We start from the raw sequence: 27,842 nt of genomic DNA, 5'->3' as shown, positions 1-27,842 counted from the left end.
GGCGGCATACAAATTAAATAAACCTTAACCGTAACCTCATCCAAGAAGCTTCCTCAGCTCTGACTGGATGGTGGGGAACGGAAGGGTTGATATTCCATGCAGACAGCTGGTCATTTGTATCCTTTTAGGAGCCTCTAAAGCAGTGTTTCCCAACCTTGGCAACTTGAAGATGTCCGGACTTCAACTCCCAGAATTCCCCAGCCAGCGAATGCTGGCTGGGGAATTCTGGGAGTTGAAGTCCGGACGTCTTCAAGTTGCCAAGGTTGGGGAACACTGCTCTAAAGGATGCAATTTTTTCAATGACCCTCTAAAAAGATGCACATTTTCAGCTGCCTGCAACGAATATCAACCCTTCCCTTCCCCACCATCATCCAGTCAGAGCTGAAGAAGCTTCTTGGATGAGAAGCGAAACGTCTTCAAAAGAAGAAAAAAACAAGGAAGTCCAGTTGCCTTTTGAAAAAGCAGCTTGGGGAGAACCCTGACCTGGAGGACGGAGAATCTCTACAGACATCCAAAAGTGGAGATTTCTGCTCCCACAATTTGGGAGGGTTTGAGCAAAGAATAAATACAGGGGTGAAATTCAGCAGGTTCTGGCAGTTTGTTCCGGCAGCAGAGCTGGCTGAAGAACTCTGGGAGTTGAAGTCCACAAGTGTTAAAGTTCCCAAGAGTTGGAGACACCTGTTCCGGACAATGGCTTGGGTTGAGGTGCATCTGGAATGAGTAGTGCATGCATTAATCTCTCCCCCTCCCCACCTTTTCTTCAGGCTGATCTGAGATCTCGTTGCCCCTCGTGTTCCTCACCTGTTCAAAGCCTCCTGGATGAAACTGGTAGACGTGAGCGGCTTCTCCCTTCCCTTTTTGCCAAAGCTTTGTGTGTTTTTCATGGCACCTGAGAAGTCCCTGGAGAGGACTTGTATCACCATGGAGGAAAGGAAAGAAACATCTCCATGCTTCTCACTTGGGAGATTGTTGCTGAAATCTTTGGAGCTTTGGAATAAGGGCCGGGAGCTAAGAACTTAGACCATTGAGAGAATGGTCCTCTGATTGAGAGAATGTCCTCTGCGCTTAGTTATATAGCCCTAACAATAGCAATAGGCCTTAGACTTATAGCAATAGCAATAGCAGTTAAACTTATATACCGCTTCATAGGGCTTTCAGCCCTCTTTAAGCGGTTTACAGAGTCAGCATATTGCCCCCACAGTCTGGGTCCTCATTTCACCCACCTTGGAAGGATGGAAGGCTGAGTCAACCTTGAGCCGGTGAGATTTGAACCGCCGAACTGCAGCTAACAGTCAGATGAAGTGGCCTGCAGTACTGCACCCTAACCACTGCGCCACCTTGGCTCCTTATAGCCCACTTCACAGTGCGTTACCACCTTCTCCAAGCAGTTTACAGAGTCAGCCTCTTGCCCCCCAACAATCTGGGTCCCCATTTGACCAACCTCGGAAGGATGGAAGGCCGAGTCAACCTTAAGCCGGCCAGGATCGAACTGCACCAACCTGGAAGCCAAAATGGGGCACAGGGAGGATGGGCTTGGCACGGTGGGCGGGGCCAGCAAGAGGTGGGATTAGTTGGTTCTCCGAACTGGGCAAAAAGTTAACAACCGGTTTGCCCAAAGTGGTACGAACCGGCTGAATCCCACCTCGACCTGCAACCGTTCTTCATATGTTTTAGTCTCCAGATATGAAGAACGGCTGCAGTTGAACATATGTCAACCTGTTCCACTCAATGTGACGGCTTCTTTGTAGGACCACACTTCTACCCATATACGACAGTAGGGTTCTAAGCCCAGTGCACACCAAGACCCCACAGAGAAACATCCGACTGATCCACTGCAAGAGGAGACAGGTCTTCTCCACTTTCCCCACCTCAGGAAGGGATTGAGACCTGCTGTGCCACATGGCAATTGTTCTGACCGAGGTTTCCTGAGCCAGTAAAAATCACACGCTTAGCCCCCAAACCCCTTTTTAAAATTTAAATAGCAATAGCAATAGCAATAGCAATAGCAGTTAGACTTATATACCGCTTCATAGGGCTTTCAGCCCTCTCTAAGCGGTTTACAGAGAGTCAGCATATTGCCCCCAACAACAATCCGGGTCCTCATTTCACCCACCTCGGAAGGATGGAAGGCTGAGTCAACCCTGAGCCGGTGAGATTTGAACAGCCGAAATTGCAGAACTGCAGTCAGCTGAAGTAGCCTGCAGTGCTGCATTTAACCACTGTGCCACCTTGGCTCTTGTTCATTCCCAGCCCGTAATGATTCACAACCAGTCTGTGAAGAGTCCGACAGGAGTCTGCCACAGTCTTTCAGGGTAAGGCTCATAAGTACCCATCTTTATCTCCCTTGAAACGCTGCCAGAGACCTCATCGCCTATTAGTTTTCCAAGGTCAAACAGAGCACAGAGTCAAACGGAGCTTCAGAGTTTAAACCGACCACAACGAACCAAGTTGCTTCCTGCAAAGGCTCACGTCGGTTTGCTCCTCTTTTATGTCCTATGGGAGGGGCCAATCATCTCTGAGCCTTACTCCCAAGTCGCCCCTCTTGTCTTAACTCTTCTTGCCTTCTGGAAGCTCTGTGCATGCGCACACTGGGAACAGGCTCCTCTTTTTCCTCTGCCTCACTGATGTCTGATTCTGGAGGCTCCGGAGGCAGCACATAACTGCCAGATGGCCCTGGCCCCTTCTCTGACGCAGAGCCCTCATCCGAGCCTTCCCCAGACTCCAGGACTGGCCCGTGCTCCTCCCCAACCTCCTCACTGTCCGACTCTGCTGCCAGCTCCACAGGCCGCTGGCAGAGTACAACAGCAAGTAAGTCAAGGGCAATGGAGAAGTTGGGGTGGACACTCAACAATGTGAAGGCCTTCCTTCCAGGAGCATCCCCTCTGGCTTCGTTGATTTGTTTGTAATTCTGTTCTCATGGAGTTTCCCCTGAGAGTCCCTCCTTCTGGGTGTGGAGATTATCCTGAGTTTGAGCTCCCACCCTTTGCCTTTCACTCCAGCTTTCTCAGGGAGGAATCCCTAGTGTGCAACTACTTCGCTTTTCTGCTTGTGGTGCATGTGGATCTTCAGGGACATCCAGAACGCCATAGAAATCATCTCTCTTCTTTAGGCAACATTTGGCTCCGAGGGTGACACAGACAGGGTTAGGGGCACCTGATCCCTCGAAGAGGCTCGGAGGAAGAAGCAGAGACCTCCCCAAGTCAGAAGCGGATACCAGGAGGAGCTGGCCAATTCCTCCCTCCCTTTCTCTCCCACTCCCCTTCTCGGTAGCACCGTCGGATCCCAGAGACAGTCACTGAGGGAGCTTCCCTGAGACTTCCCTTCCCAAAACTGCAGCAGCAGAAGGAGGAAGGGCAGCCGGACACACCAGCTTCATCCTGGAGGCCGTTACAAGGTGAGGAGGCCACCAAGAAAGGTCATAGCAAAGGAGCTCAGACCTGGGTCCTTCTGCAGCAGGGGACCTCGGTGGGTGGGAGGCTGAAGGAGACATTTATCATGCACCCTTTTAAAATCAGTCTTTTTTTATTGCTCTGTAAGGTTCATAAATTGCATCCGATTCGGGTTGTCCAATAGAGTCTCATTCTTCTCTGATGTCCAAGAGAGGGGGGAAATATCTAAAATAAAGTATTGGTGGTGAGGAGACAGCCAAGGACCTGGATCTTCTCCCAGGAGACCTCCTGATCCTAAGGATGAGAATGGCAACAATTCAGTTCTCGGTGTCAAGTCAGATATTTTGGGATGGGACTCTTGGGTCATCTACTGAGTACCAAACTCCCCATGCCTCTTCCTCTCCGCTTTACACAGGGACACACACAGACACAGACACAGACACAGACACAGACACACACACACACACACACACACACACACACACACAAACACACACACCAGTGAAAGCCCCTTTCTACATGGGTGTGAGGAAGAGGTTGCATGTGAAGGAAAGGAATTTGGGAAGAGCCTAGCAGTGGAGGGGAAGCAACGGAGATTTTGGGGGGTGAGGAGAGGAAGAGAAATTCCAGAGGAGGATTTGCTGGTCAGGAGAAGAAGCTCAAACGGTCCTGGATTCCTCCTGAGGACCAACATTAGGCAGTCATTGATCAAAGCAAGGAAAAAATGAGACCTCACTGGTCCATCGAAAGGAGGGTTGGGGTCACCTGGAAGAGTTTGGAGTGTGGCTGCAGGGAGGGAGGGAATAAATCCCAGGAGGAACATCTCTGCATGGTTGATACTTCACACAACCCACTTACCAAGAAAGGGGAGGCTTGTTTCATTTGGGATGTCAGTTCACACATAACATGTAACTCAAATTGCTTCTGGGGAGAGTTAACAGGAGGGACATAGATGCATGAACTGCCTCCCCTCACTGAAAGGACCATGAACATCACCAGAAGCCTCTCCCTGTCCCCAACGAAGGCTAATCATGCTAAGCAAAGTTCAGTCCCCCCAGATGTTCTTGGGGAAGTCCAGGGGTTCCCTCTTGCTTGCAAAGCTTCTTCCCAATGCTGTGGTTTCAAACCTTCCCCCCAAAACTCTTGTAAGGAAAGGAAATACTTAGAGGAAGGGGTGTGTGGCAGCCCAACAGAAACCAGAAAGAGTGGGTGTAGCTCAGGTGAACCTTGAAGTCCTCCCTTCTCTGAAAACTTCCCGTTCTCAGAAAGCTTTATCAAACCTTCTATGGAAACCTGGCTGATATTTTTACTTGTATTGAGACAGTAAGTTTTTTCTTAGCAGCAGAAGGCAGGAGAAGGAACTTGAGGTTGGATCTCTGTCAATATCTGAATTCACATCACCTCTTAGTTATGTCTCTGCGTGACTGTATCGCTTTCTCCTCCTTCCCTAAAACGTATCAAAAGGAATCCCTCCTTTTCTCTGTGGGAATCCCTCCTCATACACGCTGGAGAGAATCCCTCCAGTCTGCACTGTGGAACAAGTACTGCAGTGAGGGTGGAGGATGGGCTTTGGGGTCTTGAGTTTGATTCCAGACTATCCCACCCAGTTGCTTGTCCTTGGTCTCCCAGGACAGCTCAACCAGCGATGAAACCAGTTGGAGAAGGTCCGGCCTCTGGACGCTCCACACTTGGAGATGCTGCTTCCTTCTGAGTGGCCATAAAGAGCTATTTCACCTTCAACCCCAAAGCCAACTGTGGGGAAAGGACCCCAGGTAAGTGAATCAATCCTTGTGCAGGCGCTTTAGAAAGGGGAGTTTTACTGCACTTCCTGGGGGCTCCACCTTTGAACCACGAAACCGTCAGCTTGATAGTCAACCTAAACACCAGTCAGAGGGTCAATTTTCAGGCCAATCCTCCTGCTCCTATTGAAGTCAATGGATTAGGAAATCCATTTCTGCTTAACTCTTTTTTCTCAAAGGAGAACCAGCTCCTCAGCTTGGCTCTTTTCAGAGGAATTAAGGACTGTAGTCTTTTTAATTTAATTAATGGGAAGGTTATCCCAAATGGTGATGTTTTTATTTCTTTGGGTGTCCCGATTATTACAAGGAATGTGCACATTTCCATCACTCCCTCTTAAACTCATTTTCCAATCCTTTCCCTGCAGCTACCTTTGATGGATCTCATGGAAGGTGGCAACCAGACCCTGCAGGTGACCGAGTTCTTGTTCCTGGGTTTCTCTGGCATGCCCAGAGGTCAACCGTTCTTCTTTCTGCTGTTCCTGGCCATCTACCTCATCACCTTGGTGGCCAACTCGGTCATACTCCTTTTGATCCAGGTGGATTCACGCCTCCACAGTCCCATGTACTATTTCCTCAGCCATCTGTCCTGCTTGGACATTTGCTATTCCTCGGTCACCCTCCCCACCATCCTGGTGAACCTCCTGCGCCAGCAGCCCACCATCTCCTACAACGAGTGCATGGCCCAGATGTTCTTCCTCATGACCTTTGCGGGAACTGAATGCGCACTGCTGGCCGTGATGGCCTACGACCGCTATGCGGCCATCTGTGAACCTTTGCGCTACACTCAACTCATGGGTAAGTGGGTGCGAGTCCCTCTGGCTACAGCTTCATGGGTCTGGGGTCTTATTGACTCTATTTTTCACACTGCACTGGCCACCGATGTGGCCTTCTGTGGCAACAACCAGATCCATCACATCTTCTGCGATGTCCCCCCACTCTTGAAAATTGCCTGCAGTGACACCTATATCAACGAGATGGCTCTTCACACAGCAAGTATCTTTGTAGGTCTGTGTCCTTTCCTCCTCGTTGTCGTTTCATATGTCTACATCTTATCTTCCATTCTGCAAATCCGTTCTAACAGTGGAAGGAGAAAGACTTTCTCCACTTGTGGTGCCCACCTGGTCACCGTCATTCTCTTCTATGGGATGATCAACTTGAATTACAACCGTCCAAGTGCAGGCTACTCCTTGGGCATGGACACTCTGGTCTCCATCCTCTATTGTATCGTCACCCCCATGCTGAACCCCCTAATTTACAGCCTCCGAAACAAGGAGGTCAAAGGGGCCCTACTAAAACTTCTGGGCACTCAGGAGAAGGAAGATGCACCTCCAGGAAGACAGTGAAGGAAAAACCAGGTTTCCTTCTTACCTTCTCTGCTTATCCTTGTGTACGGACCAACAACTTTGTTTTCCCAAACGAGGGGTTGTGTAATTGCCAATCTCATTATGGCTCATGTGGTCAAGGTCTCTGGGATTCTCCCACCCACGTCCTTCTTTCCTATGTCCCCATTTTGGTTTAACCATTTAAGGTGGGAATGGGGGGTGGGGGTGGGAAGAAGATCTGGAGAACTTTCTCACGTCTATCTCCAAAACATTTTTTCAAGGTATTTTCACGAGGCAAGGATGTCCTTTGATTTCACGGTTGTTCATATTAGAGCTGCGAATTCTAAATGTACAATGTGACCAAAATGAAATGGGTGTAGTAATAATAAAAAAAAATACATTTGTAAACTGAGAACTTTGTCAGAACTGCCACCTCCAGCTTCAACATGGGGCAGCCCTTGAAGAGTGTTCGGAGACTCCAGCTGGTCCAGAATGCCGCCGCGCGAGCGATTGTGGGTGCACCCCGGTACACCCACGTTACACCTATCCTCCGCGAGCTGCACTGGCTACCTATCGGTCTCCGGATACGCTTCAAGGTGCTAGTTATTACTTATAAAGCCCTTCATGGTATTGGACCTGGGTACTTGAGAGACCACCTTCTGCCAATTACCTCCCAAAAACCTACTAGATCCCACAGATTAGGCCTCCTCCGAATTCCATCCGCCGGCCAATGCCGATTGTCGACCACCCGGAGGAGGGCCTTCTCTGTGGCTGCTCCGGCCCTCTGGAACGATCTCCCCGTGGAGATCCGGACCCTCAACACCCTTCAGGCTTTCCGCAAAGCCGTCAAGACCTGGCCGTTCTGACAGGCCTGGGGCTGATGCGTTCCCATCCCTGCTCGAATTGTGTGGCTGTTGTGCTTTTAAACTGTTTGTATTGTTTGTTTGTCTTTGTCTCACTTTTTGTAATTTCCCCTCCCTTGGCTTTGTTCAGCTGCCCTGAGTCCCTTCGGGGAATAGGGCGGCCTACAAATTGAATAAAATCCAAATCCAAATCCAAAACATTGCGTTCCCAGGTCCCAGCCTGCCATAAACCAATGGGGGAGGGAATTGCTCATATTGCAGGGAAGGAGGGGGAACCCGAAACGGTTCATCATACCTTCCTGAGACATTGGTTCAATGCCCCCAAAGCCAGAGGCCTGGGATGGGAAGCCAAACAGCTCACCATCTAGCCCGCCAATGGTGGGGACGTTTGCAAAACAAATTCTTTGAATGTAACTGGACAATAGAGAGATAAAAGACGGTGGGGGGGGGACGGACAAGAAAGGGGAAGTTAATTGGGGAACCTTGATGCCCAGACTTTTAATTCTGGCTTTGCTGTACTGTAACCACTTGGCCTTTAGTAATAGTAGTAAATCTTTCGCACAAATGAATTCGGGGATCTTTCTTTCTGAAGAAGCCAAGGCCGGACAGGTGTGACACTTTTGCTAGCGATTTAGTCGTATTTCTGCAAGACCCAGAAAGTCCAAGGGAATATCTGAGGAGGAAACTCAATGATTTTGGAGTTTTAGCAGGTTTCAAACCAAATAAACACAAAACGAAACGGTGGCAAAGAGTATGACTATTCAAGATTGTGAAACTTTGAGAAGATGTAGAAAAGATGTGGAGACTCTAGAAAGAGTGCAGAGAAGAGCAACCAAGATGATGAGGGGACTGGAGGCTAAAAATATGAAGAAGGGTTGCAGGAACTGGGAATGTCTAGTTTAATGAAAAGAAGGACCAGGGGAGACAGGATAGCATTGTTGGAGGTGGAGAAAAAGATGAAATATCTTGGGGCTATGTTGACCAGTACAATAGAATAATAGAATAACAGAGTTGGAAGGGACCTTGGAGGTCTTCTAGTCCAACCCCCTGTTAAGGCAGGAAAGCCTATATCCTTTCAGACTAATGGCTGTCCAATCTCTTCTTAAAGAGTTCCAGTGTTGGAGCATTTACAACTTCTGGAGATGAATCATTCCACTGGTTAATTTTTCTAACTGTCACAGACTAATTTCTCCTTAGTTCTAGGTTGCTTCTCTGCTTGATTAGTTTCCATCTATCCCTTCTTGTTCTAGCTTCAGGGGCTTTGGGGAATCTTCTTTGTGGCCACTCCTGAGTTATAGGAACACTGCTATCATGTCACCCTTAGTCCTTCTTCTTATGAAACTAGACATACCCAATTCCCGCAATTCCAGTTCTTTATGTTTTAGCCTCCAGTCCCCTAATAATCTTTGTTGCTCTTCTCTGCACTCTTTCCAGAGTCTCCTCATCTTTTCCACATCGTGGTGACCAAAACTGAATGCTGTATTCCAAGTGTGGCCTCCCCAAGGCCTTATAAAGTGTTATTAACCCTTCACGTGATCTTGATTCTCTCCCTCTGTTGATGCAGCCTAGAACTGTGTTGGCTTTTTTGGCAGCTGCTGCCCACGGCTGGCTCCTATTTAAATGGTTGTCCACTAGGACTCCAAGGTCCCTCCCACAGTTACTACCGGTACTATTGAGTGAGGTACCACCTATACTGTACCTGTGCATTTTGTTTTTCTTGCTCAAATTCTACACTGTTTTAAAACAAGTGTGTACCTGTTTTGAATGATATTAAAAAAAGACAATGATGAGATAAATTGCAATTATCTTTACTGGGTAGAATTTCCATAATTAAGATGAATGTTTTACCAAAGATGTTGTTTTTATTTCAGCCGTTACTGATATTGAGAACTGATATTCCATTTAAACAATGGAAAAATATTTTTTCTAAGTATTGGCAAGATTCGTTAGCCCAGTTAAGATGAATATCGCTCTGTTTATGCCTAAGCAAGAAGAGTCATCTCTTTGAAAAGAGATGAAGAGGTACTAATAGAATAATTTTATACACAGTTCAAACATATTGGGTTCACAATGTGTTCTTTCATTGGTCAACATCATTTGCCTCCATAGTGGTAGTGAACAATGGTGGTATATTTATATGTATCAGTTAATATCATCCCATAATAATCTAAGCATGATCTTGTTAAAGACCAGTTACATATTCAGTAGGTTTGGTTTTTACATTGTAATGAGTTATCAATGAGTTATTAAAGTTCAACTCTTTGAGCAATTCTTAACTCTGGCGGGTTTGAACTGGTCCTTATCGGAATTCCAATCCTTGCTTGTTACTTCGAAGAACCAGAAATATTAATCGAAGGTATTTCTTGTTCCTGAAAGCATTACTCAGAGGGCCCCTCTTCTCCTGCTCCCATCACCATTGTGCTGGGAATTGATTGGCTACAGTTGACATTTGACTGGGATGCTATAGGATCTTCTGCCTTGAGCAGGGGTTGGACTAGAAGACCTCTAAAGTCCCTTCCAGCCTTATGATTATATGAGATAGATTAGAAAGATTTGTTAGATAGATTGAGATAGAGAAATAGAAATAGATAGATAATTGCTAGCTAGCTAGATGATAGATAGATAGATAGATAGATAGATAGATAGATAGATAGATAGATAGATAGATAGAGATGGATGGAGAAAGAGAGAGAGAAAGAGAGACAGAGAAATAGAGATAGATAGATGATTGCTACCTAGCTAGATAGATAGATAGATAGATAGATAGATAGATAGGGATGGATGGAGAGGGAGAGGGAGAGAGAGAGAGAGAGAGAGAGAGAGAGAGAGAGAGAGAGAGAGAGAGAAATAGAGATAGATAGATGATTGCTACCTAGCTGGATGATAGATAGATAGATAGATAGATAGATAGATAGATAGATAGATAGATAGATAGATAGATAGATATGGATGGAGAGGGAGAGGGAGAGAGAGAGAGAGAGAGAGAGAGAGAAATAGAGATAAATAGATGATTGCTACCTAGCTAGATGATAGATAGATGATAGATAGATAGATAGATAGATAGATAGATAGATAGATAGATAGGGATGGATGGAGAGGGAGGGGGGGGAGAGATTTCACCTTCAATTCCACCCTTCCTCCCAGAGCTGTAGGTGCTCCATCACTGTTGGGCTTCAAGAAAAGATTGGCACCCATTTGTCCAGAATAGCATAGGTTCCCCTGACTTGAGCATGGGGTTGGACTAGAAGACCTCTGAGGTCCCTTCCTGCCCTTTGATTCTAGGTTCTCCAAATCCAGATGTGCTCAGGGGTAAGGAAATGCCAACAATCACAAGCTCTTCTCTGCCCAATGATGTTCAACCCAATTATTTTGCTACCCATCCGGGTCGTGTGACCACAGAGTTGGGCTTAGCACAAGTCACACGGAAGGAACGCCTGGATGACCATTCGGTGGAAGGATTGTGGCTTCCAAGAAACACAGCAGGACAAAGAATTCCAAAGGTTTTATTTCATGTAGGGGAGCAGTTTGTAGAGGAGAAATAACGGGCAGACCCAAATGGTTTACCTTATCCTGAGATACTGCAATTTTGTCAAGGGGAATTAAAATAAAACCCAAAGAAGAACTGGTGGTAGAGGAATAGAGTTTTCAGTTACAGGTAGTCCTTGAATTATGACCACAATTGAGCCCAACATTGATGTTGTTAATAGAGGTCAGCCCAATTTCATGACTTTTCTTGCCACAGTTGTTAAGTGAATCACGGCAGTTATTAAGTCAATACATGGTTGTTAAGTGAATCTGGCCTTCCCATGGACTTCGCTTGTCAGAAGGTCGCAAAAAGGGATCACGTGACCCTGGGATACGGCGACCGTCGTAAATATGAAGCAGTTGCCAAGTGTCTGAATTTTGATCTTGTGACTGTTGCAAAGTCCTAAGTTCGTTTTTTCAGTGCTGTTGTAACTTCGGCCACTAAACAAGCTGTATTAGGAAGATTTAAAGTAGGCGAAATAATCAACGGTTTGGAATGGAAAATTGAGTTTGAAAAAGGACTGGAAATAAATTACGAAAATGCAATTGCTGATATGCATATACAGTATTTTTTTTAAAACTAACATTTGAAAAAGAACAATTGAAAGAAAGGGTTGAAATTTTGGGTTACAACCCACTTACGGAAGGAAGGGAGAAGGAGGTGCCAGAAGAGACTGAAATTGACACTGTGTGATAAAGTAAAGGAGAGTTTTTTAAATAAATTAATGCACAGTTGGTTTATGTCGAGGTGGCGCAGTGGTTAGGGTGCAGTACTGCAGGCCACTTCAGCTGACTGTTATCTGCAGTTCAGCAGTTCTAATCTCAAGGTTGACTCAGCCTTCCATCCTTCCGAGGTGGGTGAAATGAGGACCCGGATTGTTGTTGGGGGCAATATGCTGACTCTGTAAACCGCTTAGAGAGGGCTGAAAGCCCTGTGAAGCGGTATATAAGTCTAACTGCTATTGCTATTGCTATGTCACCAGAGAAATTGTCTAGAGTGTATAAAGGCTCATCAAATTAAAATGTTGGAAATTCTCATGCTTGGTGGGTGTGTAAAAGTAGAAAAGTCTGGAGGCAAATATATATATGCTGTTGATGTTTTAATGTTTTTAACCAGCCTTTTAATGAAGGCAAGCCCACTCCATGCGAGATACAGCAATAGAGTCCCATTAAAAAGAAATAAATAGGACTTTCTCTGTTTCAGGGGAACTCTGGGAGTTGAAGTGAACACATCTACACGTTCCCATAGTTAAGGAGCTTCTGGTTCAGAAGTTGACATGCTGGCTGGGGAATTCTGGGAATTGAAGTCCACATATCTTCGAGTTGCCAAGAGTGGGGAAAACACTGTCCTAACCACTCAGAAGTTTTTGTAGGGCCCCTTTGACCTCCTTGTTTCGGAGGCTGTAGATTAGGGGGTTCAGCATGGGGGAGACGATACAATACAGTGTGGAGACCAAGGTGTCCACCTCCAAGGAGTAGCCCGCCCTGGGACGGTTGTAATTCAAGTTGATCATGCCAAAGTACAGGATGACCGTAATCAAGTGGGCAGCACAGGTGGAGAAAGTCTTTCTCCTTCCAGTGTTAGAACGGATCTTCAAAATTGTTGATAGGATGTAGATGTAGGAAATGCTGACAATGACAAAAGGACACAGCCCCGCAATGGCGCTTGCTGTGTGAAGAGCCACCTCATTGACATAGGTGTCACTGCAAGCAATTTTCAAGAGTGGGGGAACATCGCAGAAGATGTGATGGATCTGGTTGTTTCCACAGAAGGCCACATCGGTGGCCAGTGCAGTGTGAATGGCAGAGTCAACCATGCCCCAGATCCATGAAGCTATAGCCAGAGGGACTCGCACCCACTTACCCATGAGTTGAGTATAGCGCAAAGGTTCACAGATGGCCGCATAGCGGTCGTAGGCCATCACGGCCAGCAGTGCGCATTCAGTTCCCGCAAAGGTCATGAGGAAGAACATCTGGGCCATGCACTCGTTGTAGGAGATGGTGGGCTGCTGGCGCAGGAGGTTCACCAGGATGGTGGGGAGGGTGACTGAGGAATAGCAAATGTCCAGGCAGGACAGATGGCTGAGGAAATAGTACATGGGACTATGGAGGCGTGAATCCACCTGGATCAAAAGGAGTATGACTGAGTTGGCCACCAAGGTGATGAGGTAGATGGCCAGGAACAGCAGAAAGAAGAACGGTTGACCTCTGGGCATGCCAGAGAAACCCAGGAACAAGAACTCGGTCACCTGCAGGGTCTGGTTGCCACCTTCCATGATGTCCCTCAAAGGTAGCTGCAGGGAAAAGATTGGAAAATGAATTTAAGAGGGAGTGATGGAAATGTGCCGATTCCTTGTACTAATCGTGACACACAAAGAGATAAAAACGTCACCATTTGTGATAGCATTCCCATTAATTAAATTAAAAAGACTACAGTCCTTAATTCCTCTGAAGGGAGCCAAGCTGAGGAGCTGGTTCTCCTTTGAGAAAAAAGAGTTAAGCAGAAATGGATTTCCTGATCCATTGACTTCAATAGGAGCAGGAGGATTGGCCTGAAAATTGACTCTCTGACTGGTGTTTAGGTTGACTATCAAGCTGACGGTTTCGTGGTTCTAAGGTGGAGCCCCCAGGAATTGCAGTAAAACTCCCCTTTCTAAAGCGACTGCACAAGGATCGATTCACTTACCTGGGGTCCTTTCCCCACAGTTGACTTTGGGGTTGAAGGTGAAATAGCTCTTTATGGCCACTCAGAAGGAAGCAGCATCTCCAAGTGTGGAGCGTCCAGAGGCCGGACCTTCTCTGGCTGGTTTCATCTCTGGTTGAGCTGTCCTGGGAGACCAAGGACAAGCAACTGGGTGGGATAGTCTGGAATCAAACTCAGGACCCCAAAACCCATCCTCCACCCTCACTGCAGTACTTGTTCCACAGTGCGGACTGGAGGGATTCTCTCCAGCGTGTATGAGGAGGGATTCCCACAGAGAAAAGTTTCAGGGAAGGAGGAGAAAGCGTTTCTTTTGATACGTTTCAGGGAAGGAGGAGAAAGCGATACAGTCACGCAGAGACATAACTAAGAGGTGATGTGAATTCAGATATTGACAGAGATCCAACCTCAAGTTCCTTCTCCTGTCTTCTGCTGCTAAGAAAAAACTTACTGTCTCAATACAAGTAAAAATATCAGACAGGTTTCCATAGAAGGTTTGATAAAGCTTTCTGAGAACGGGAAGTTTTCAGAGAAGGGAGGACTTCAAGGTTCACCCGAGCTACACCCACTCTTTCTGGTTTCTGTTGGGCTGCCACACACCCCTTCCTCTAAGTGTTTCCTTTCCTTACAAGAGTTTTGGGGGAAGGTTTGAAATCACATCATTGGGAAGAAGCTTTGCAAGCAAGAGGGAACCCCTGGACTTCCCCAAGAACATCTGGAGGGACTGAACTTTGCTTAGCATGATTAGCCTTCGTTGGGGACGGGGAGAGGCTTCTGGTGATGTTCATGGTCCTTTCAGTGAGGGTGGGGGCAGTTCATGACATTGATATCCCTCTTGTAAACTCTCCCCAGATTTTTTGTCTGTACCCCCTTCCCTGATTTGAATTGTGAGCCGCCCTGAGTCCCCTTCGGGGGAAAAGGGCGGCATACAAATATAATCAATCAATCAATCAATCAATCAATCAATCAATCAATCAATCAATCAATTTGACTCACATGTTATGTGTTAACTGACATTCCAAATGAAAAAAGTCTCCCCTTTCTTGGTAAGTGGGTTGTGTGAAGTATCAACCATGCAGAGATGTTCCTCCTGGGATTTATTCCCTCCCTCCCTGCAGCCACACTCCAAACTCTTCCAGATGACCCCAACCCTCCTTTCGATGGACCAGTGAGGTCTCATTTTTTCCTTGCTTTGATCAATGACTGCCTAATGTTGGTCCTCAGGAGGAATCCAGGACCCTTTGAGCTTCTTCTCCTGACCAGCAAATCCTCCTCTGGAATTTCTCTTCCTCTCCTCACCCCCCAAAATCTCCTTTGCTTCCCCTCCACTGCTAGGCTCTTCCCAAATTCATTTCCTTCACATGCAGCCTCTTCCTCACACCCGTGTAGAAAGGGGCTTTCACTGGTGTGTGTGTGTGTGTTTGTGTGTGTGTGTCCCTGTGTAAAGAGGAGAGGAAGAGGCATGGGAGTTTGGTACCCGCCCGAATGGTGTGAATGTTGTGTTTTTTAATTATGTATTGTCTTATATGTCTAAAAGTTTGTCTTTCTCCCCCCTTCCCTTTTTAAGTTGTGAGCCGCCCTGAGTCTCCCCAGGGAAAAGGGCGGCATATAAATAAACTCAATACCAATACCAATACTCAGTAGATGACCCAAGAGTCCCATCCCAAAATATCTGACTTGACACCAAGAACTGAATTGCTGCCATTCTCATCCTTAGGATCAGGAAGTCTCCTGGGAGAAGATCCAGTTCCTTGGCTGTCTCCTCACCACCAATACATTATTTTAGATATTTTCCCCCTCTCTTGGACATCAGAGAAGAATGAGACTCTATTGGACAACCCAAATCGGATGCAATTTATGAACAGAGCAACAACAAAAAAAGATTGATTTTAAAAGGGTGCATGATAAATGTCTCCTTCAGCCTCCCACCCACCAAGGTCCCCTGCTACAGAAGGACCCAGGTCTGAGCTCCTTTGCTAAGACCTTTCTTGGTGGCCTCCTCACCTTGTAACGGCCTCCAGGATGAAGCTGGCGTGTCCGGCTGCCCTTCCTCCTTCTGCTGCTGCAGTTTTGGGAAGGGAAGTCACAGGGAACTTCTCTCAGTGACTGTCTCTGGGTTCCGACGGTGCTACCGAGAAGAGGAGTGGGAGAGAAAGGGAGGGAGGAATTGGCCAACTCCTCCTGGTATCCGCTTCTGACTTGGGGAGGTCTCTGCTTCTTCTTCCGAGCCTCTTTGAGGGATCAGATGCCCCTAATCCTGTCTGTGTCACCCTCGGAGCCAAATGTTGCCTAAAGAAGAGAGATGATTTCTATGGCGTTCTGGATGTCCCTGAAGATCCACATGCACCACAAGCAGAAAAGCGAAGTAGTTGCACACTAGGGATTCCTCCCTGAGAAAGCTGGAGTGAAAGGCAAAGGGTGGGAGCTCAAACTCAGGACAACCTCCACACCCAAAAGGAGGGATTCTCAGGGGAGGACTGAGTATCTTCTACTTCCAAGACTTGAGATGAAACTATGTTTCCTAGGTAATATAGATTCTCAATTTTCCTTGGTTAGCATCTTCTAATGCATTGGACTTTAGTTACCATAACGTCTCAGTCTGCATGGCTGTGAATTATGGGTATTCCAAATAGAATAGAATAACAGAGTTGGAAGGGACCTTGGAGGTCTTCTAGTCCAACCCCCTGCCTAGGCAGGAAACCCTATACCGTTTCAGACAAATAGCTATCCAACATCTTCTTAAAAACTTCCAGTGTTGGAGCATTCACAACTTCTGGAGGCAAATTCTGTTCCACTGGTTAATTGTTCTCACTATCAGGAAATTTATCCTCAGTTCTAGGTTGCTTCTCTCCTTGATTAGTTTCCACCCATTGCTTCTTGTTCTACCCTTAGGTGCCTTGGAGAATAGCTTGACTCCTTCTTCTTTGGGGCAACCCCTGAGATATTGGAAGACTGATATCATGTCTCCCCTAGTCCTTCTTTTCATTAAACTAAACATACCCAGTTCCTGCAACTGTTCTTCATATGTTTTAGCCTCCAGTCCCCTAATCCTCTTTGTTGCTCTTCCCTGCACTCTTTCCAGAGTCTCCACATTTTTTCTACATCATGGCGACCAAAACTGGATGCAAATATTCCAAGTGTGGCCTTACCAAGGCCTTATAAAGTGGTATTAACCCTTCACGTGATCTTGATTCTCTCCCTCTGTTGATGCAGCCTAGAACTGTGTTGGCTTTTTTGGCAGCTGCTGCCCATGGCTGGCTCCTATTGAAATGGTCGTCCACTAGGACTCCAAGATCCCTTTCACAGTTACTACTGTTGAACAAGGTACCACCTATACTGTACTGAGATTGGAAGCTCTTCTAGCCCAAACACCTCCTCAAGGCAGGATCAATCAGAATGCCACTGTGGTGGTGAAAATAGCCCAGACCTTTTCCCTAATAGCAACAAAATCAGGGTGTAGCATCTCTGCGCTACCGCAAAACCAAAGCAAGGAAGGAGAAAACAGATCAGCGGGAATATGGATGGGCCACCCTGTTGGGTTTGTCTTTGTTATCAATAACCTTTGTAGCTCAGGGTTGAAATTAGGAGCTCGTGGCGCTCTCTGATCTTGCTTGTTTTCTTGCAGGAACATCATGATGATATTATCTAGTTGGGTAATGAGACATCTGCAAGAAGACAACCAAACTCAGAGAGCACCAAGAATGCCATAGACGTTCTCCTCCTCCTCCCCTCCTCCTCCTTCTCCTCCTCCTCTCCTCCTCTCCTCCTCCTCCTCTCCTCCTCTCTTCCCCTTCTCTCTCCCCCATTCTAATAGTGATGATGTTACCTAGTTTGTGTAATGAAACATCTGGAAGAACAGAACCAAACTCAGAGAGCACCAAGAATGCCATAGACGTTCTCCTCCTCCTCCTCTCCTCCTTCTCCCCCTCCTCCTCTCCTCCCCCTCTCCTTCCTCTCCTCCTCTCCTCCCCTTCTCCCTCCCCCATTCTAGTATTGATGATGTTACCTAGTTTGGGTAATGAAACATCTGGAAGAACACAACCAAACTCAGAGAGCACCAAGAATGCCATAGACGTTCTCCTCCTCCTCCCCTCCTCCTCCTTCTCCTCCTCCTCTCCTCCTCTCCTCCTCCTCCTCTCCTCCTCCTCCTCCTCTCTTCCCCTTCTCTCTCCCTCATTCTAATAGTGATGATGTTACCTAGTTTGTGTAATGAAACATCTGGAAGAACATAACCAAATTTAGAGAGCACCAAGAATGCCATAGACATTCTCCTCCTCCTCCTCTCCTCCTTCTCCCCCTCCTCCTCTCCTCCCCCTCTCCTCCCTCTCCACCTCTCCTCCCCTTCGCCCTCCCCCATTCTAGTATTGATGATGCTATCTAGTTTGGGTAATGAAACATCTGGAAGAACACAACCAAACTCAGAGAGCATCAAGGATGCCATAGTCCTCCTCCCCCTCCCCTCCCCCTCCCCCCATTCTAGTACTGATGATGTTACCTAGTCTGGGTAATGAAATGTCTGCAAAGAAACAAGCAAGCTCAGAGAGCACCAAGGGCCCCTTGTGTCTTAATTATTTTTGTTTTTCTCTGTTTGTAGTGACTGGATCCCATCTTTGTTTGAGAAAAACCATACACTAAATGTACTTGTTTGGAGCTTGGTTACTCAACAGCTAGAAAGTGCTGAAGCGGCACAGCAGTGCCTGCATTTTCTGCATGACATGAAAAAAGTACACCTTCCTCCACCTGTCCTTACCACTTTCTATAGAGGGGCGATTGAGAGTTCCCCATCATATTGCCTTACTGTCTGGTTTGGAAGCATTATTAAATCCATTGCAGAGAGTGGTGAGGACAGCAGAAAAGATAGTTGGGAGTTCACTCCCTTCTATCCAGGACATGACATATAAGTGACGCTTGACCGGGTCTGCAGAATTGTCTGGGATGCCACACATGCTCTCCACAACTGTTTTCCTTGTTACCTTCTGGGAGGGAGCTTGGTGGTATCCGAAGCAGAACATCCAGATTCGGTCACAGTTTTGATCCGTACAACATCACCTGTGTGAACTTTCAGGCTTCCTCGTTCCGCTATGTATTCAAACGTTAGTATTTATATGTTGGGGTGTAGGTGTATGTATGTATGTATGTATATATGTATGTATGTATGTATACAGCCTATCTATATGTGTGTTATGTATGTGTGTGCTTCTGAGAGCAGGCAACAGAATTCCATTTTTAATATGTGCCAGAGTGTGTCCACAGTAAAAAATGACAATAAATTATCTTATATATGTTATATCAGAGATTCCCAAACTTGGCAACTGGAGAATTCTGGGAGTTGAAGTCCACAAGTCTTAAAGTTCCCAAGTTTGATGACCTCTTATATAAATGCAGCAGGAATGGCAAACTTCTATGCAGGAGAGAAGAAGAAGAGAGAATGAGGGATGCTGAAAGAACGTGGATGGAAGAAAAGTAGGGTTGTTGGTCATATGTAGAGAGGAGATGAATAAGAATGACAAACACATCAATGAAGGAGGAATATCTGAGGGTGGAAGTTCATTTTCTGAACTTCTGGTTGGTTTCATTGCCAGGAGAGGTAACATCTTTAGTGGAGTTTAAGAGAGGTTGGTGTTCTTCTACTTATAGGAGCTTCGTGTGGTCAGTAACTCTTGTGATGGGGAGGTCACGCCAGGTGATGGTCACATCAGGTGAGGATTTTGTGATGGGGTTTGGTGTGGGTCATGCTGAAGATGTTACCTAGCCTGGTAATGAAAATTTGAGAAATCAACCCATGAACTCAGAGTATGAACCTCCACCCTCATCCTCCACCTGAGCTACAGATATCCCCCACTATCACAAAGGAACCATGAAGGGTGTCCATGCCCAACTTCTTCACTGCCTTTGTCTTGCTTGCCAAGTGACACAACAGCCCACAGCCCTGAGGTAGTGGAAGTGGAAAAGAGCTGCCTCTTCTTTTAGTGAGCTATCAGAAGCTTCTACCTCCTAATTAAAATTTGGGGACTCCAAGATCTGCATACCTGCTGTTCCACTCAGATGGGGAATTCTGGATGCATTTAGGGTGAAACCAATGAAAATTCTGAAAAAAAAGCATAGCCCTTGTCCAAGATATACATCTTTTATTCCAATTGTTCTACTCACCATTTGTCATAACTCATTATCCCACACAGCCTTCTCCTTGTAGTTATAAATCTAGTATTTTGGGATAATGGGATTCTATTGTCCCAAATCCTTGATTGGCTACCAAACAGAGGATGGACATTCAATAATTTTTGCTCATCATTTTACAAAATCTGAAACAACCATAGGGAGGTGAAAGGGGGACATTGGAGAGGGAAAAGATCCTTCTGGAAATGCCTTGAGTAGTATATCACAGATAGGTGGGAGAAAGTTCTCAAGATCTTTTCCCCGCTTTCCCCTTTAAATAATTAAATCAAAATGAGGACATAGGAAGGAAGGAGATGGCAGGTAGAGTCCAAAATGTCATTGAGCCAATCAACCTTATTGGAATTTACATCTACACAACCTCTCAGTCTGGAAAAACTGTTGCTGGTCTACTAAACAGGATATGCAGAGAGACTAGGAAGGAGAAAAGAAAAGTTTTCCTTCAGTACTTTCCAAGACATCAATCATCTTTCTCCTGAATTTGCAGAAGCTTTTGTAGGGCCCCTTTGACCTCCTTGTTTCGAAAGCTGTAGATTAGGGGGTTCAGCATGGGGGGGACAATACAATATAAGATGGAGATCAAGGTGTCCACCTCTAAGGAGTAGCCTGCACTGGGACGGTTGTAATTCAAGTTGATCATCCCAAAGTAGACGATGACCGTAGTCAAGTGGGCAGCACAGGTGGAGAAGGTCTTTCTCCTTCCAGTGCTGGAACGGATCTTCAGAATTGTAGATAAGATGTAGACATATGAAATGATGACGAGGAGGAAGGGGCTCAGACCCACAAAGGCGCTTGCTATGTGAAGAGTCATCTCATTGACATAAGTGTCGCTGCAGGCAATTTTCAAGAGTGGGGGGACATCGCAGAAGATGTGATGGATCTGGTTGTTTCCACAGAAGGCCACATCGGTGGCCAGTGCAGTGTGAATGGCAGAGTCAACCATGCCCCAGATCCATGAAGCTGTAGCCAGAGGGACTCGCACCCTAGTACTCATGAGTTCAGTATAGCGCAAAGGTTCACAGATGGCCGCATAGCGGTCATAAGCCATCACAGCCAGCAATGCTGATTCAGTTCCCGCAAAGCTCATGAGGAAGAACATCTGGGCCATGCAGTCATTGTAGGAGATGGTGGGTTGTTGGCGCAGGAGGTTCACCAGGATGGTGGGGAGAGTGACCGAGGAATAGCAAATGTCTAAGCAGGACAAGTGGCTGAGGAAATAGTACATGGGACTGTGGAGTCGTGAATCCACCTGGATCAAGACGAATATCATTGAGTTGGCCATCAAGGTGATGAGGTAGATGGCCAGGAAAAGCAGAAAGAGGAAGGGGCGTCCTCTGGGCATGCCAGAGAAACCCAGAAACAAGAACTCGGTCACCTGCAGGGTCTGATTGACACTTTCCATGAGGTTCATCATGGAAATGATGTGTTGGACAAAGCTGGAAGACCGTGGAATTCAGGGTTTTCTGCTGTTCTAAAATCACAGCATGAAGGAGAAACTTCCCAAGCAGGAGTGAACCTCTAGAATTCCCCAAAGGCCATCTGGAACAATGAAACAATGCTTTGCATGAATAAAAAGAATCATCAGGTAGGAGAGATGCTACTGGGGGTGTTTATGGGTTTAATTAAGTAAGTTTGCAAATACAAACCAAATTAACCCCTCCATTCGGCTCTTCCCCAAGGCCATTAGACACACATGCTATGGGTGACCAGGTGTTTCCCCATTTGCAACCCTTTGCAAAGATGCAGAACGGGAATGGTTGATGATGCACACACTGGGGAAGGAGTCCACTGACTGGGTCTCCCCAAGTTCCTTCTACCTTTGCATGGTGCTTATCATGCGCAAGTGCGTGTTTGTGTAGCCCACTTCAGTTGTCAACGTAGCTCAATTTCTGGGTGCCCACAGTCCCCGAAGCCACCATCCCACCACTGACCTGGGGCATCAAAGCAGCACAAGGTCCTCTAGCCAAAGTGAAAACGAGACCGGTGTTACATGAAGGAGGAGATGCAGCCACTCGGACTGCTTAGAGCCTTCTGGAGAGAGAGAGAGAGGATTTTCCTCCCTGCAGAGGAAGACTTCAGGGGTGTTTTCCACCCAATGTGACCTGGATGAAAAGGCAGAGGGGGGGAGGGGGCTTCACAGGAAAAGACTCTGATCTTTGCCTCACTTCTGTCTCCTTCTCCTTCTCCAGACCTTCATCAGACCTTCTCTGGACTTTCTCCTCCCCTCTGTGTCTTCCTGCTACACAGAATAACAGAAAAAGAGAGTTGGAAGGGACCTTGTAGTACAACCCCAACCCCACCCCACCCAAGAAGGAGACCCTACACCATTTCTGACAGATGGCAGTCCTGTCCCTTCTTGAAAGCCTCCAGTGATGAAGCTCCCACAACTTCTGTTCTATGGGTTGATTGTTTCTCACTGTCAGAAAATTTCCCCTTATTTCCAGGTTGAATCTCTCCTGAATCAGTTTCCATCCATTATTCCTTGTCTGGCCTTTGGGGGCTTTGGAAAAATAGCTTGATCCCCTTCCTCCTCTCTGTGGCAGCCCTTCAAATATTGGAAGAATGGTATCATGTCTCCCCTGGTCCTTCTCTTCACCAGACTAGCCATGCCCAGTTCCTGCAACCGTTCTTTGTAGGTTTTAGCCTTTAGAATGAAAGCTTTTCGATTTTTTCCCCAACTTATGTAGCTTGTTCAATAAAATACCAGAAAGGACCTTTTCTCCTTTTGAGGGGAGTGGGAGAGAAAGCTTAGCTCCACTAGGCATGAAGAAAGAGATGAGCTTGTTCTCACCAAAAACATTTAATTTATGCACTTTCCAGACCATGGTTGGTCTCCAGGTGCATTTGAAATGGTTAGTGCATTAATCCCCCTCCCACACACGCACTCTCTTTGCCCCTTGAGTTCCTCACCTGGATGAAGCTAGAAGGTGTAGCTTCTTCCTCCTTCCCTACTCCTCAGTAGACCTTTCTGTCTTGAGGAGGGTCTCAGTTACTTGCTCTCAGCCTCTTTCCGGCATTGGAGATCCCATATCCGCCCTGCATTCGTCCTGTGTGACAAATGCTGGTGAAAGAAGAGACACAATTTTTATGGCGCCTGACACGTCCCTGGAGGTGACTTGCATCACCAAGGAGAAAAACGGAAGCATCTACATGCTTCTCACTAGAGAGCTGCTTATGAAAGCTTTGGAACTTTGGGATAAAGTTTGGAAGAGGAGAACTTAGACCAACAACCACAGAGAGGAGGATGGAATGAATGTCCTCCGGACTTATGGGAATAAATCCAGGACATAACCTTCCATGCCTGGTGCCTTCAAGATGTATTTGCCTTCAGTTCTCATACTTCCTCAGTCTATGTCGCTGGGAAAGAGATGAGTTGAAATATTGCAGCAGGCTCTGAGATAGAGAAGGCCAAGGATGAATCAACCCAATTGATTGCCTTCAGAAGTTGTGGGAGCTTCATCACTGGAAGCTTTCAAGAAGACAGTGGGCTGCCATTTGTCAGAAATGGTGTAGGGTCTCCTGCTTGGGTGGGGTGGGGTGGGGGTTGGACTAGAAGACCTACAACAGGGGTCCCCAAACTTGGTAACTTTAAGACTTGTGGATTTCAACTCTCAGAATTTGCCAGCCAGCTGGCTGGTTTACATTGGGTGCTCTTCTGTAGGAAAGTCACTGCAGGGTCCGAAGGTCCTTCAAGTTCTTGGTGCAGCAGGGAAACAAGTGTGGTGTCAGGTTTCCAAAAGATGCCCTGATTGACAGCAGCAATCCAAGTCATGAAGTGCCCTAGTCATGAATCTCCCCACCAATGGAATGGCAGCCCCAAGCCGCTGAGAGAGCCAGGGGTGACACATGACCTGCAGGGCTGAGACTCTCCCTGGGCACCTCAGAGAATGTAGAACCAGGCTCCAGAGTGGTGAGCAGCAGATAATTGCAAGTCATGCAAATCCCTCCATTCCACAGCCTTTCTCTTCTGCTGCATCGGGTTTCTCAAGTGGAACAAGAGAGAGCCGAGGTGGCGCAGTGGTTAAATGCAGCACTGCAGGCTACTTCACCTGACTGCAGTTCAGCAGTTCGGCTGTTCAAATCTCACCGGCTCAAGGTTGACTCAGCCTTCCATCCTTCCGAGGTGGGTGAAATGAGGACCCGGATTGTTGTTGGGGGCAAATATGCTGACTCTGTGAACCGCTTAGAGAGGGCTGAAAGCCCTATGAAGCGGTATAGAAGTCGAACTGCTATTGCTACAATTAGAATTTCTACCACAGCACTGTTTTTATCTGGGGCCAATTTCCTCTGCCCTGGAGCAGCAGAAGCACTAGATGAAGTCTGGAGAAGCAACCAAGCCCTGCCGTAATCTTTGCTCTGTGCTCCTTCGTTTCATGGGTGCTGGATCTGATTTTGCTCTGTCTGATGAGCCAGAAGCTCAAATAAAAGCTGTCCAGCATGACAAGTTAGTTTACTGTATTGTTATTGCACCTCGTATATCGAAATTAAATGCCATGTTCAATCAGAGGTGGGTTGCTCCCGATTCGGCTGAATAAGTCATGGCAATTTGGCCTGGGTTGCAGAACCGGTGGTGACCCAGGCTGGCCATGCCCCCAAACTAGTTCCCTGGTCTCTTCTGCCATTGCCAGCATGTTTCTGCGCATGAAACGCCCATGCAGCAAACTGGTACCAACGGATACAGGAACCCACCCCTGCCTTCAATGTACATTATACATAAAAAATAAAACACAAGTGCACATCCTTCGCATTCTATACAATTGAATTGAAAACCCTGATTGATACTGCATTAATATTGCACTATACCGTAGAGTTCAATATGGTTACTGCCCTGGGATAGAAGCTGTTTTTCAGCCTATTTCTCCTTGTTTTTATTATGCTGTACCGGCTGCCAGATGATAACAGTTCAAAAAAAAAAGGGTGCCCAGGATGAGATGGATCTTTAAGGATGTTTTGAGGTTTCTTGAGGCAGCAGGAGCTATTAAGCTCTTCCAAAGAGGGGAGAGGGCAACCCATGATTGTCTGGGCAACGACGTTGACCCTCTGGAGCATTGTCCTATCTTGCCACTCTGCAACTGGCAAACCAGACACAGATGCAGTAAGTTAGAATACTCTCTACGGTGCAGCGGTAGAAGATCACCAGCAGTTTTCCATTCAGTTGTTGTTTCCTGAGAATTCTCAGGCGGTATCATCTCTGCTGGGCCCTTTTGACCAGGGCTGCCTTGTGAGTGGGCCAGGTCAGGTCCTCTTTTATGACAACAACCAGAAACCTAAAACTGGCCACATGCTCCACTCAGTCTCCATTGATGAGAAAGGGCTGGATGTCTTATCTATTCCTTCTGTAGTCCACTATAAGCTCCTTGGTCTTATTGGGGTTAAGGACCACGTTATTGTCTCCACACCACAAAAGCAACTGGTTTCATGGCAAGTCTCATTTATTGTGCAAAGCCAGAAGATTGTTGAGGTTTGAAGCTCAAGAACATCCGTTGATGCTACGACGCTTTCTTCCATGTTCATTTCCCTTCACTTGGAGTGTTGGGTAGCTGCTGGATCTCAGAACCACTTTCCTGTCCCCAAAACTGAATTATTTGGGTAGCTGAGATACCTATACTCCCAGCATCCTTTGCTCATCCTTCCCAGGAACACCCTTCCACCATCGTCAATAGCACAATGAGACAGTCCAGCAAGACGTGAAAGGACAGAAGTCATAGTTAAGTGGAATTCATTGTGCCCTTCAAGGTTGAGGTTGATGATAAACCCATCAGTGGCGTGGGGAAATGGCCACTGAATTCTGGGATGACTAACAGTGGACTCTTGGATGGCCACCTCAGAAGTTACCCATGAAAAACAGATGATTGTGTTTTGGGAACAGAGACGAGAGAAGCAACACATTGGACCATGTTGTCCTCATATGCTGAACCTCTCAAGTTTGACTCCAGTGGGTGGACATAGTGGGAGTGTCATCTTTGGCTCCAAGAATGGAGGGTGATGCCAGTCTCCCTGACCAGATAAAAGTTGTGAGAATTTCATGTGCAGCAACATCTTTCTTTGGTTTCTTTTCTTTTTTTTTTTAAAAAAAATTGAGTCCGATGTTGTCTTTGGTGTTGTTTGGTTAATATCATACACAACACTAATCAAAATTATATATTGTACATTTAGGCACTGAACTGTGTGCCTTAGCAAGAAGGCAATGGCCTTTACTGGTTTTGCTGTGGAGGGATGGAGGGAGGGAGGGAGGAAGGAAGGAAGGAAAGAAGAATGATTTAAACATTACATTTTATAACATGTGCTTGGATTCATTTCTGGAACACCAGCTACAAGAGCCGTGGTGGCGCAGTGGGTAGAGGGCAGTACGGCAGGCCACTTCAGCTGACTGCTAGATCAGCAGTTCAGCGGTTCAAATCTCACCGGCTCAGGGTTGACTCAGCCTTCCATCCTTCCGAGGTGGGTAAAATGAGGACCCGGATTGTTGTTGGGGGCAAAATGCTGACTCTGTAAACCGCTTAGAGAGGGCTGAAAGCCCTGTGAAGCGGTATATAAAAATCTGCTATTGCTATTGCTATTGCTATTGTTACAAATTACAGTGAGAACTGAATTCTGATTTCTCTTCCTGACTAGCTACCTTTCAATGCAGAATGAAGTTAGTTAGCTTTGCTCTCCTCCTTCCGCTTTGTCCCCCAGCCCTGTCACAACTAAACGAACCCTATGCCAGCTAACAAGTCCCAGTTGTGAGTTCTCCCCAAGAGGGTCGCTGCTGAGTGTCCTCCCAGATCTACTCCCTGCACACCAAGGCACATTTCCCCCCCCCATGAGTTACCACTTGTCACAGATAATGCAGGAACCAGGAGTGCTGCTTCTGTGGTGAGAATGAACTTCTAAACATCTCCCTTCCTGCTCTGTGGGCAGAGTTTTGGCTGAGCCACCTCTCAGCTCTTTGTGTCTAAATCCAATGGTGGAAGAACTTGGGGAGAAGGTGACGCTTCTTCTGCCACAGCTGAGGTCTTCTGAGGGGGGGTTGACCAGTACAGGTGAGTCACTTTCTGGTCCATCCAGCATCCTGAATTTCAACCTGGAAGGGAAGATAGGTAGTGTCCTATGAAGACCTCTAGGAAGGTCAAGAAGGGTAGGCGTCTTCTGTGTTGAAACTGAGAATAAGACAGGCGTTCATCTCCCATGGAGATTACGACATGTCCAAGGGCATAATTTGGGCTGGGCTGAGTCCCACATTTATTGATAGAATTTAAAGAAGCTTGTATCAGATTTTTTAAATATACGATACAAGGATTGTGATATAACATCTGCCAGCTCCTTCAGAACTCTGGGGTGTAATCCATCAGGTCCCAGTGATTTATATTCATCAAAATCTGACAATGCTCTCTTACCATTTTCTTTCTTTTTAAATTTTTATTTCTAGTCTGCCTTTTACTGTTATGGGCTACAGTTTCTTTTTGAGTGAAGACGGATGCAAAGAATGAGTTGAGCAGCTCTGCTTTCTCTCTGCTGCCTGTCACTTCCTTGCCATCTTCTTAGAGCCGAGCTCAAGGTTGACTCAGCCTTCCATCCTTCCGAGGTGGGTGAAATGAGGACCCAGACTGTGGGGGCGATATGCTGACTCTGTAAACCGCTTAGAGAGGGCTGAAAGCCCTATGAAGCGGTATATAAGTCTAACTGCTATTGCTATTGCTATTCTCTCTTAGTGGACTAACTGTTTCCTTGAAATCACCCTGGTGCTGATTCTAATTCAAAATAACAGAATAATAGAGTTAGAAAGGGTCTTGGCTCTGCTAAATGATTTTGATGCCAAGCTTGGAAGGGATGTTCCTGGGAGTTTCTCAGCATGACAGGAATCCCAAGAATAAAGAAGGAAGGGCCGGGCAGGGCAGGGCAGGAGGGAAGGAAGGAAGGAAGGACCCAAAACATCCACCTCTATATATTTGACCCTTAATGCAGATTATGTTCAGTTATAAGGGATCCTTCAAATTTCATTCTGCACAGATTGAAAGAGCAATCTCTTTCTCACTGTGCTTCTTCCGTGCGCTTCTCTCTCTTCCCAGCTGTCCCCTTTCCTCCTC

At 46.6% G+C, this 27,842-nt stretch overlaps 3 protein-coding genes across 3 annotated transcripts; 1 reads left to right on the top strand and 2 right to left on the bottom strand.

Moving 5' to 3' along the window:
- The first annotated feature begins 5,497 nt into the window (after positions 1-5,497).
- Positions 5,498-6,531, top strand: LOC106551739 (olfactory receptor 5T7-like). The gene has a single exon (XM_014069886.2). The coding sequence runs from the start codon at positions 5,563-5,565 to the stop codon at positions 6,529-6,531; it is 969 nt and encodes a 322-aa protein (XP_013925361.2). The 5' UTR covers positions 5,498-5,562.
- Positions 6,532-12,247: 5,716 nt separating this feature from the next.
- LOC148043969 (olfactory receptor 5V1-like) lies at positions 12,248-13,242 on the bottom strand. Its single transcript, XM_087722442.1, has one exon. The coding sequence runs from the start codon at positions 13,172-13,174 to the stop codon at positions 12,248-12,250; it is 927 nt and encodes a 308-aa protein (XP_087578568.1). The 5' UTR covers positions 13,175-13,242.
- Positions 13,243-20,233: 6,991 nt separating this feature from the next.
- On the bottom strand, positions 20,234-21,187 carry LOC148043968 (olfactory receptor 5T17-like). Its single transcript, XM_087722441.1, has one exon. The coding sequence runs from the start codon at positions 21,185-21,187 to the stop codon at positions 20,234-20,236; it is 954 nt and encodes a 317-aa protein (XP_087578567.1).
- Between the last annotated feature and the right edge of the window lie 6,655 nt (positions 21,188-27,842).

Source organism: Thamnophis sirtalis, unplaced genomic scaffold (assembly GCF_051295495.1).
Source record: "Thamnophis sirtalis isolate CommonGarterSnake01/CBP01778 unplaced genomic scaffold, rThaSir2_p1.2 scaffold_9, whole genome shotgun sequence".
NCBI classification, from domain to species: domain Eukaryota; kingdom Metazoa; phylum Chordata; class Lepidosauria; order Squamata; family Natricidae; genus Thamnophis; species Thamnophis sirtalis.
The sequence above is the reverse complement of the archived record's forward strand: the minus strand, read 5'-3'. Positions and strand labels throughout refer to the sequence as shown.